The sequence below is a fragment of the Octopus bimaculoides genome, chromosome 1 (assembly GCF_001194135.2).
Source record: "Octopus bimaculoides isolate UCB-OBI-ISO-001 chromosome 1, ASM119413v2, whole genome shotgun sequence".
Taxonomy (NCBI): Eukaryota; Metazoa; Mollusca; class Cephalopoda; order Octopoda; family Octopodidae; genus Octopus; species Octopus bimaculoides.
In genome coordinates, this window is record NC_068981.1 from 166,944,062 (window position 1) to 166,956,216 (window position 12,155).

At 33.4% G+C, this 12,155-nt stretch overlaps 1 protein-coding gene across 1 annotated transcript in view; it reads left to right on the plus strand.

Annotated features, from left to right (window-relative positions):
* LOC106869306 (trafficking protein particle complex subunit 8) overlaps positions 1 to 12,155 on the plus strand; it is a 115,640-nt gene that overhangs the window by 85,668 nt on the left and 17,817 nt on the right. Inside the window, exons 12-21 of the mRNA XM_052971467.1 lie at positions 574 to 671; positions 2,735 to 2,840; positions 3,994 to 4,128; positions 4,495 to 4,566; positions 5,512 to 5,664; positions 5,999 to 6,134; positions 7,624 to 7,812; positions 9,198 to 9,346; positions 10,850 to 10,924; positions 11,615 to 11,959. Coding sequence (XP_052827427.1) covers positions 574 to 671; positions 2,735 to 2,840; positions 3,994 to 4,128; positions 4,495 to 4,566; positions 5,512 to 5,664; positions 5,999 to 6,134; positions 7,624 to 7,812; positions 9,198 to 9,346; positions 10,850 to 10,924; positions 11,615 to 11,959 — 1,458 coding nt within the window. The remainder of the gene's footprint in view (positions 1 to 573; positions 672 to 2,734; positions 2,841 to 3,993; positions 4,129 to 4,494; positions 4,567 to 5,511; positions 5,665 to 5,998; positions 6,135 to 7,623; positions 7,813 to 9,197; positions 9,347 to 10,849; positions 10,925 to 11,614; positions 11,960 to 12,155) is intronic.

Consider the following 12,155-nt stretch of genomic DNA (forward strand, 5'->3'; position numbering starts at 1 on the left):
TCTCTCTCTCTCTCTCTCTCTCTCTCTGTACCTGTGTTGTTCTCACACCCACTGCTTGTCAACCAGTGTTGGTTTGTTTACATTCCTGTAACTTAGGGGTTCAGCAAAAGAGACTAGTAGAATAAGTGCTGGACTTAAAACAAAGGAAACAGTTCTGAGATTGTTTTGTTTGACTAAACCCTTCAAGGCAGGACACAATGTGGTCACAATCAAATGAATGAAACAAACAACATATTACTTTAGTAGATTATCCAGTGTAGGCTTCCACACAGTATCTCTCAACCAAATTCACTGACAAAGCTTTGGTTGGTCCAGGGCTAGAATAGAAGACACTTGCTCGAGGGGCTGTGCAGTGGGACTGAACCCAAAACATTATAGTTGCAAGCTTCTTAAACCACAGAACTAATGAATCTTATGAATATTTTAGAGGGAAATATGTTCATTCACAACAGTGAACACACTGAACATAAGAATTAAAAAATTGAAAATGACAAGAAAACAATTGTCACTCATCAGTTTTGCAATCACTAATTTTGATTTATTTTCATCTTTAAAAAAACCTCCAAAATCTAGGAAATGGCATGTATAACACTGTTCATGCAGGACAATGGCAGACAATACCCTCATCATTACATGGAATCTGCTGTCACAACATACTTGGCCACCTGCAGGTTAGTTAGGGTTCATTTGTTTTCTAACTTTGATTGGTGTGCTCTGGTTTTCTAATATTTATGTGTGTGTGTGTGTGTGTATGCATATGTAAGTTTGTGTGTATGTGTGCATGCATATGTATTTGTATGTATATTTTTTTGTTTTTTGTGTCTTCACTGGAACAGTGTATGAGCAAAATGTTGATTACTTCTCTTGTGAACAGTATGTCCATAAACCTTGTGGTCCAGTTTTAATGTGTGAAGACTAGTGAAAATCAGACCTAACCTGAAAACAAGGGTTGGCTACAGAGAAGGCATTTGACTGTAGAAAACTACCTCAATTAGTTCTGTTTAAACCATGCTAACATGGAAAAAGCAAATATAAAAACATGGAAAGCTTGAAGAAATACCCCAAAGCATTTGTCATATAGTAATGACAAAAATATCTTTATTCTTATGGTAAATTGACAGAACATATTGCTCTAAATAATATTTAACAGTTTGTAGTTCCCTCCCTTCTGTGTTTGTAGTTTAAAGCTGTCTGTTTACAGGATCCAGTTAAACCAATTATGCATCTTCTGGGCAGATTTGTACCAGTGTGAGTTGTTGTTGCTGCTGTTGTTAAGGCTGTGAACTGGCAGAATAGTTAATGCATCAGACATAATGCTTAGCGTTACTTCCAGCTCTTTGTTTTGAACTTAAATGCTGCTGATGTACCAGTTGTATGCTGGGGCGATGCAGTTGACTAAACTTCCCCTGAAATTTCAGGCCTTGTGCCTCTATTTGAAAGGATTATGTCAGCAATATCTTGCTTCAAGTAGTTTATAAATTTTGTTTTAGCTGTTTGTCAAGAGTCTGTTCAAAATTTTTCTTCTGTGAAGGGTTCCTCAGCTCTGTTGTATTTTCACCCTTCAAGTTAGAATTGGCAATTTTTTTTTATCCCTCCAGGATTTAGAAAATGCTAAAAATCACCTTATGAATTCTAACTAGAATGTAGTATTAATATACCTGAATTCATCCTGGAAGAAATTGATCTCAGAACTGTCATTTACAGATGTATAGGAATGAAAATCCAGAAAATAGAGCAAGTGACACAACAGCAAATACAAAAATGCCTCAAACAAATCTGGGGTACCAAAATGTACATTACTGGGGGAAAAATGTAAGTGCGGTAGAAATGAGATTTCCAATTGAGGATGAGGCCAGGAAGCACTTCACAACAATCTTAATGAATGACGAACTGGTCCTCATACCAATCTACTTCGGCTGGAAAATAAAGGTGTTTGGTGTGGCCCCAGAAATAAACATGCTGGTGGTAGTTGTCCTTTTTGACAGAGGATGAAACCAATGTTCAGCAAGTCCAAAGGATGAAGCTTTTGATCCAAATGGATCAAATATGGAAGTCTTCCTAGATCTGATCAATCTGCCAAGTGACTCACAACTGTTTGTGGCTATTGTGGTGAGCAGGAGTGACGTTTCTGGAGAGACCTGGTGATGTCAATGAAAATCAACTGGTTGGCCTGTCACAGAGGACTTTTGGACTAGGTTACTTGGATAATTAGTACTGAGGTTGATGTAATTGATTTGCTGCTCTCCTCAAAATCTCTCACCTTGTGCTAAAATTAGAAAGAGTTATTATTATTAGTAGAATTGTTAAAGTGTTATACAGAATACCTTATGGTATTTTTTGAGCTCTTTACATTCTGATTTCAAATCTTGCTGTCAGCTTTATCTTTCATCATTCTGCTGATGATAAAATAAAGCTCCTATCAAGTACCTCAATCAATATAATTGACTATACCCCTTCCCCAAATTTCAGGTCCTGTGCCAATATAAGAAATCATTATCATATAAGGCATCTGCTGGGAATGATTTCATTACCACACCACAATTATAAGATACTGGAAAGTAATAATTTGTATTGATTTTTTGTTCTTAAATTGTATTTTAAATACATTTGTGTGAATTGTTGCATTTATTTTTCAAATATCTGCATGTCCATATTTATATTTAACACATGCAAATATAGTCTTTGAAGAATCTTAACTTATAGAGGCCTTTTCTTTCTTTTCTTTGTTTCACAGAAATCCACAGCTTGCTGCAAGGGGAACACTAATCAGTACAGAAGCTTTAAAAAGCAAAGGCATGTATGGAGAGGCTGCTATGCAATTTATTAAAATGATTAGTGAGGTAAGATGTCACTCTGATTAATAAATCACCATCTTCATCTTTGTATTAATATTAAATTTTTCTGCACAAATATTGCTATGGCATCTTCACAAATCTTGGTCCTGTATAGTTTTTACCCTCGAAATTCCACCTTCATGGGTTTGATCTAACATGTTTCTTAATTACTTCTGCAATGAGTATTTTCTAACATCAATTGATAATCTGGTACAAAGCCACCTCCCTCAATGCTTCACCCTTACTAGTTACTTCACCATTGTTAGTGTCACAAAAAAAAGCACCCAGTACACACTGTAAAATAGTTGCATTTGGAAGGGTATGCAGCTGTAGAAACCTTGCCAAAGTAGACATTCAGACCAATGCAACCTTCAAGCTAGTTGGATTCTATTGAACTGTCCAACCCATGCCAGCATGGAATATAGATGTTAAATGATAATGAAATCAATCCATATGTTGTATTCAGTATTGTGTGGAATTCCTTTGCCACTCAACTTTACTGTAGACATTGATTTGTAGGTGTTCATGTTGAATATAAACTGTATCAATCTCACTTTTTTTTTTTGGAAAGCTGGCAAAGGTTATATACACAACCATGGAATTCAGCAGTCACAAATTAATAAATGGTTTATCTTTTCATGGGTTTCTTAACATTGTTACTCGAGTACCATTTCTGCTTGTCGTTAAGTTTAGAAACCTAATGTCCCTTACCTTTCAGTAAGGGACATATTATTAATATTTGTCTATACTATATGTGAACCATCTGTATTATGTTTATATATAATACTCCTTCATTTTAAACTTCTGGTATCTCCTTTTCCTGTTTACTAATTCTGTTTTCCCACCTACTTACTTTTGGATGTGCTTATCCTTACTTCAAACTGTTTACTTATGAAATTGGTTTGGAAACATTTTGTGTGTGTGTTAGTTAATCAGGCACCCTGAAGCAAGAAGAGTTGTGTGTTCTGCTCAACTTAATTGTTTTAGTATACAAGATTATCTTTATTTAATATTCAGCATGTCTTGTTTCAACACCTATGTTGTATCATATAATAGTTTGGAAAACTCAGGACAGAAATGGAAAATTTGGACAGAAAATTATATATAAATACTTGTGTAATTCTTTGTTACTATGTCTGTGTTTCTTTATTTATTATAGCAAGATTCTGATTTAAGAAGTGCATTGTTACTTGAGCAAGCAGCTCACTGTTATATCAAAAAGCGTCCACCTATGGCACGCAAATATGCCTTTCATATGATTTTGGCTGGTCACAGATTCAGCAAATCAGGTCAAGTAAGTGGATACTCTAAATACTGTTACAGAAAACATCTTATTTTAAAGATTTTTATTGCTAGATTCTTAAAATATACCCAGGAAACCTATACTATTCATAAAATTATCGTACATTTTTTTTTTTTAATTTTAAGTTTTTCTAACCTTTTGTTGAGTCATATTTAAGATTTATATTTAAACAAATAATAAAATTTCCTGATAAAAGTTAAAATGATTTGATACATATTTCTGCAATACTTTTTGTTTAACCATTATTTGGTTCTTGATTGAGATTATTCAACAGATATGATGATACAGGCCTTTAAATTAAAATTTCAAAACTTTGTGATTCATTCATCATGACAGAAATTTTAATTTTTTTTATAGAAAAAACATGCTTTACGGTCATACTCACAAGCCCTTCAAGTTTACAAAGGCAAACATTGGTCTTTAGCAGAGGTAAGAATTTAAGAGATAATATCTTCTTTTTGGCAGCATATTATGCTATTGTGGTCCTGTAGATTCAGGTGATCTCTTATGAAGTAGATTTATGTTATATAGTCAGTTAAATGAACTTGCCAAGGGTCCTGTGTATTTCAGCATTTATTGATTTATCATATGGAGTGCAGTTTAATCATCTGGGCACATAACTTATTCCACTATCCATACTGTCTTTTGTGTTCTTGTAAGTTTTGGTGATAGTCAAAGGTAGGAAATGTAGCCTTAGTTGGAGTACAAAAGTTAATGTTATTTTTCAATTATCATTGGTTGTGTGCAACTCAGTGCTGTATTTATAGCTAATAGGTTTTGTTTCACAAACAAAAAGAAAAAAAAAACTTTCATTGAATCAGATTTTGTATCAGTAAATTAATTACTCAAAATGTTAGACTGTAATGTCTGTTCACATGAATCTGATTGGAAATAAAAACACGAGGTGTATGTTGATATGTCACAAGATGAAGACACTATGTGTCAACCCCATAGGATTTGATGTTGGGAAATTGGGCTACATAATATACTGTACAGAATTTTACACTTCTCCTTTTGTTAGTCACATGAGATAACTAGACAAAACATCTACCTCCCACAACAACTGAGCCATGAGTGTGCCACACCACCTGCAACACACTCACACTGAGTCAGAATAGTAGAGGAAGGGAGCAAAAAAAAAAAAAAAAAGTTGCCAACTATAAATTACGAGCATTTTAAAAATCTGGGGTGACAATACACTCCATGTGACTAATGAATGGTCAAATGTTATTTTTCCATTTATTTAGCAGATCTAAATTCAGTGAGTGTCACTCTACCTTTTTTTAAAGCTTATAAATGAATTTGTATAATATTCAAATTATTTGTAAATTTCAGTAAATTTTTTGATAAATATAAACCATTTCTGTTTCAAAGGATCATATCAACTTTATTATTGGCCGCCAGTCTTTCAATCTTAAACAATTGGAAAATGCTACAGCTGCTTTCAAGCATTTGTTGACTGCTGATAGTTGCCAGACCACTGCCCAACAAGCTGCCTTTCTCAAGGAATATCTTTTTGTTTATAAGGTTGGTTTTAAAGATTTAATGTCATTGTAAGAATTTTCAAAGCTTGTTCAATAATGGATGATAAATTAAGATTTAAATGATATGATTCATATTAGAACAGCCAAATTCTGAGCCAATGTTTCATCAGCAGACTGGTACCCTATTGACAGCTCCTTATATAGCTGGTACTAGAAACCTATTTCATTCTGTCAAATATATTATTAAATACCACTAATTATATGAAAAAATTTTCGTCAGTTTTATTTTCATATTTTACTTGTACTAAAGTTAAAAGTATTATCAATCTCTTAGATTCTTGCTCTTCTAACAATATTTCTTTTAAATACTCTTATAGCAACTCCTTGGTCAGTCATTAAATGAGGGAACATTATATCCAGGGCCACTTCCTGAACTACCGCTGCCAACTGTAGATAGCAATGTCACCAAAGTGCTTCTCTGTAATACTGTTACTCCAAGAACAATATCTGAAGGTATAATCAACCTAACATTTGGACACACATTTTATTATTATTATTTCTTTTTTTTTTTTTTTTCTAAGTTTTACATGCTTACTATGGAAAATGTAAATTGTTTCATCATCATTTAACATCAACTTTTCCATGCTTGCATGGTGGCTCAGATGGAATTTGCTGAGGCAGATTCTTGTACAGCTGAATGTTCTTCCTGTTGCCAACCCTCATCTGTTTCCAAGCAAAACAATATTTCTCCAAGATCAGACAAGTTTTTCATGGAAGTCTGGAAATGAACGTCACTTGTATGACAGGGATGCCCATTTACAAGAGGAAATGGATGGGCTCTTGTAATCACCTGAGAGCAGAATCAACACCTATTACTTCCTCTTCCTTCTGCTTACCTTCTCTCACTCTGGTAACACTTCCACTTCTCATTATCTTCCCTGCCCACTCTATTTCAACCAATCACCTCCTTGCTGTGCCATCACTCACCGCTTTCTTCTCTCCTTTATACTTGATTCTTAAATATCTCTTATCTACCATTCTCAATGCCCTCTCATATCTATTGTTATACTCCACTTACTATTGCCTCTTATGTAACTTTATATCTCCCCCTCTCCACTACTCCTACACCTTTTGCATTATCCACCTACTTCTTATCCATTCCCCTTCCTGAGCCACTCCTATATCTCTCACCTTACTTCTCTCTCCTGCAGTCTCTAATGAAAGTATGCACTTTCTCATCCCCTGCCATGACCCACTGTCTGTATTCTGTTATGCTCACTGTCTTGTGTTGTGAGAGTTTGCTCTAACACTCCACTCCTTTTATCTCCAGCCATCTATCTCCTCTGCAGCAAAACACCTCTATCATACTTTATCATACTTTCATACCTCTATCAGTACTTATTCTGTCAAGTTTTGAGGGAGTAGGTTAATCCATACTATTGACCCTAGTACTTGATTTCCAATTTATTTTTATCAATTACAAAAAGATGCCAGTTTAGAAAACAGACGTTAAATGTTGATGATGATGATGATAATTGTCCGATGTTTGCTTCCTTTCTTGAGATGACATAGTGTAATTCAGACATAGCATCCATGATTGCATTATCCAGTTGTGATCTTGTATTTCTAGCAAATCATAAGACCATGTAGAAACCATTTTCAATACAAGTTATGCTAAATTAGTTATGACTCAAGTGCAGATTTTGTTTCTACTAAATCTTTGAATTACAGAATTATATGTTATTCTAATACTTCGGTTATAATTTCTTCCTCTTTACAAAAACACTTCTGAAGTAATGTTGATAAATTTTAATACAATTGTCAATGTACTATCCCCCCCCCCCTTTTTTTTTGTTAATGTAAAATTCCAGTTTAAATGCAAATTTACTAATTTACTTCAGTGAAAATAATGCTAGTGTCTATTTGGTTTTTCCTTATATGCTTTTGGTGTTAATTTTCTTTTTCTTACCAAAAATGTTTTAATACTTTTTTTTACTTATAGTGAATCCAGTTCTTGTTGGTGTTTGTATGTCTCAGGAGGATACTGAAAATGAGAAATGGTTTGAGTTAGAGAAACAGCTTGTATTGAGTACTTGCAACGGAGGCAGTTTACCGCTGAGTTTCCGGCCAAGCTTACATTGCTTTACAGATTCTACAGATAATAAATTTAACCCAATTGGTTTTGTTGGAGGTTTGTGTTATTGGAAGTTTTTTTTTTTTTTCTCAAAGTGCCAGTATTCACTATAACTTGTTTTTAATTTACTGTTAATCAGGTAAATGACTCCTCTCTCCCTTTCTGGATAGAAATAGTCTTTTTTTAAAATCTTTATTGTGAGTCAGTAGTTACTTTTTAAGTGAGATTGTTAGTTAAATTTCTACCTCAAGAGCACAAATCTATTTTTACAATTGATTATAAATTCTCATTTAATGTAACATATATTCATAATATGAACTGGTATCCCAGAATATGATACATTAGTTCTCACAACATTTCACTCTTGATAAGAAGGACATTATGATAATGTTAGTCTTTAACCCTTTGGTGTTCAGATTACTCTGTTAAATGTAATAATTTTTCACTCAAATTGTTTTTAATTAATCATGCATTATCTTATAGCTTTGAGGTTTCAATGATGTTATTGTTTATTTTTAAAATGTCAATGTAGGTTAAGTGTGAGAGGCTAGATCTGGTCAGTTTTAAAATAAAAAAGGTGGAATATTTTGGCCAGATATGGCCGGTTTAAACACTAAAGGGTTAAACAGATTATTGTATTTTTGTTTAAAAGGGAACTAAAAATGATCATAAAAAGCTTTGTGTGACTGAATATAGATTCTTGCTATGTTCAGAGAGAAATGGTTAATGACATAAGTCTGTTGTTTTTCACATCAATATAACCATCATATAGAAGAATTTATTTGAATAGTTTTCTAGAAATATCTTATCTTTGCTCCTTTCAAGTTATAATTGAAAAGAATCCATTCAGTGATTTGCAATATACCTCTTAAATTTTTTTAACATTTGTGCTATTGAATGATCAGTATAGACATATTGCTATACCTTACTTTTTATCTAGATTGTGTAAGATCAGAATAAGTTAACATTAGTCAATGAGCTTATGTTAGAATTTTTTTCCCTCAGTACATTAAGTATGAGGGCCCTAACTTATTCTTCATGCAGATAGCATCCCTGAGTAACTTACTTTGGTCATGAAGTTTCTAACCCTTAAGCATTTAGACTGGTCATATCTGGCCCAAATATTCTACTTGTTTTATGTTCAAACTGCCCAGATCCAGCCTCTTATACCTCCCTGACAATGTCATTCTAAAAAGGAACAGTCACATCATTGATGTTATAAGGCCATGAGATAATTCATGATTAATTCAAAATAATGTCAATAAATAAGCATTACCTTTGAATGCTTAAGAGTTAACTAAACTCATTTCTTCTCTATTTTGACCCACTTGATCCTAAAACCTGTTTCATCCATTGAAATGTTTAATGGAATAGTGTTTTACATTTAAAGTGATTTTTTTCTTCACTTTTTTAATGTTCCATTTTTTTTCTTATTTTTTTAGAAAAAGTTAGTGTTGAAGTGCATCTTGTGAATCCTCTTAAGATTACTTTATTATTAACTGATGTAGTTTTGTTGTGGACATTTTTGCCTCATCTACCTGATAATCAAGAGAAATCACCACTTATAACCAATGAAGTTTCTTCTGTAAAAGTAAGACCCCTTTTCTTTCATTTTATTTCTTTCTTTTGAATTCAAACTCTACTGTAGTAACTTGAGATGTATAAAAAACTTCCTATTAGAATAAGAACAATTTCTGACCAACAGATAATAATTATCATTCTGTATATATGACACAACTTGCCAAATAGCCTACCATAACTCCAGGTTATTTGCTATTTAATTGTCAGGTTGTTCCGAAAATAATGGCTGCTCTAAGTGTTGTTTTGAAACTCAATTTAATCATAGTGTTTTAATTATATTTTAAGTGAATTTCGACATACTTAATAATTGATGTATGCTCCTTAATAATTTTCTACTAATTTCAAACAGAAAACCTTGAAGTATAGGTGCCCTTAATTATGAACATGACTAAAAAGGATCTTTGCTTCTTTTTCTTGCATGAGTTCAAGCTTGGGCACAATACCTCCCAAACTGCTGCCAATATCGACAGAGCATGGGGAGAGGGGTCCACAAGTGATCGCACAGTACGAAGGTGGTTTCAGAAATTCTGTAGTGATGAGATTATTGAAGATGAAGAAGGTACCGGATGGTCATGCAGTCTTGACAATGAACAATTGAAAATAATTGTTGAACCAAACTCACATCAAAGTGTCAGAGAAATGTCTCAGGCACTTGGTATCAGTATTGCAATGGTCACATGCAATCTGTAGAAGATTGGTTGGGTGAAAAAGCTAGATGAATGGGTACTGCATGAGCTCAATGAAAATCAAAAAGTTTAGCGTTTTGAAGTGTGCTCAATGCTCTTTCTGTGAAACACCAATGATCCTTTCCTTAACCAAATAGTCACTTGTGATGAAAAGTGGATCCTTTATAATAACCGTAAATGATCATTTCAATGGGCTGATCATGATGAGTCCCCCTAAACATTTCCCAAAGCCAAAGTTGCATCAGCAAAAGGCGACTGTCTGGTGGTCTGCAATTAGTGTTCTCCATTACAGCTTTCTGGAAGCCAATCAGAGCATTACAGCAGAGGTTTACAGCAATCAACTTGCTGAAATGCATGCTCACTTGCAAAATTTGAAACCTGCATTGGTGAATCGGCATGGCCCAATTCTGCCCCACGATAATGCAAAACCACATGTTGCAAGAATGACACTGCAGAAACTCATAAACTTGGGATACGAGACTTTACCACATTCTCCATATTCTCCTGATCTTTCACCCACTGGTCCAAACTAGAGGTGAAATCAGCTTGCAAAGATTTTTTAGCATCAAAGCCAATAAGTTTTTATCAACAAGGCATAAATAATCTCGTTGATCGATGACAGATATGCATAGATGTTCATGGCTTATACTTTGACCAATCAAAACATTTCTATTGTTAATTTTTTCAGAATAAAATTATGTTTCTGAAATTGGCCATTATTTTTGGAACAACCTAATATTTACTTCTGTGATGCTCAGTTAATTAATGTTTTGGATTAAATTACATCCAAAGAATCTGTTTATTTTGTTTTAACATCTCTCATGCAGAATAAATTGGCTGATGAAATTATTCATACAGAAGTTTTGAAAGAAGTTACATTAACAGGAAATATGGAATTACCGGTGTGTATATTTAATTTAATTTCATTCTTCTTCCACTTCTCTACCATTTTAATTAAGTTGGGGGATTGTGGGGCATTACGTTAAAATGTGAAGAAATAAGATCTAATCAACAATAGTTATGTAGTAAAAAAAAAAAATTCAGTGAAATTATGAACACTAGTCTTAGATGGAACAACAGATCCATTGATGAGACTTGAGCTATGTATCTTTTGCTTGCCAGATGACTGCATTACCTATTACACTACAAAGCACATATGATATCCCAATCTCCCAAATTTCATATTCTGTAATGTAACAGGTAATGCAGTCACCTAATTTGAGTGTCCTTAGTGGGCATGTTGTTCTTTACTGCTCAACTGATTTTATAACAATGTTAACATAGGTGAGATGTGTTTTATTTATTTTGAAAAATAAAATTTGAATGCATTTTAACTTGTTTAACCAGTAGTTTTTCCATCTTGTTCTTTGTACTGTCAGCTGATCATGGAGCATGACAATAATGCCCTCTTGTTTCAAATAACCTGTTTATACTAGTATGGATTATCAGTGTTGTTTAGAACTATAGTGGTTGTGATGATGTGAATGTGAGGAAAATGCAATTTGTTTATTGTTAAAATATTTATTGTGTATATTTTTTTCTACATTCGAAAATATTTTATTTTTAAAATGTGATGCATTTGTTTTTAATAGGTGCAACTATCATTAACACCACAACAGACAGGAGAACTACGAATTGTGGGTATTGCTTATAATCTAGGTACTAATTCTCTTCAGTCATCAAACAGTACCAACAGTTTGATATTAAATGATGGGAATTTAACTGGAACAACAGTGACAACATCGACATCTGCCACAACTCCTGGTACTGGACCGACGCGTGCAAATTACAGTAATTCTATCAATGTACGTGGGAAACAGCGTTTAGAAGTTCAGGGGCCTAGACTTAACAGCAACAAAGAAGAAAGAGCAAGTAAAGTTTACGGACCAGATCGCAGGCTCGATCTGGTAATAAAGCAACAAATGCCAATCCTTAAGGTAATCTTTCTTTGCTAAACAGGGTTAAATATTCTTTCACATGAAAACACAAAAAATTATAGACTAATATCAATTTGAAAAATATATTAGGACATTTTAGCATGATTATTAGCCAATAAATTTTATAAATTTAATGTATTTCTGTAATCAAACATTGCAAAAATTTGTTTTAAACACCTCAATCATGTTTTAAACA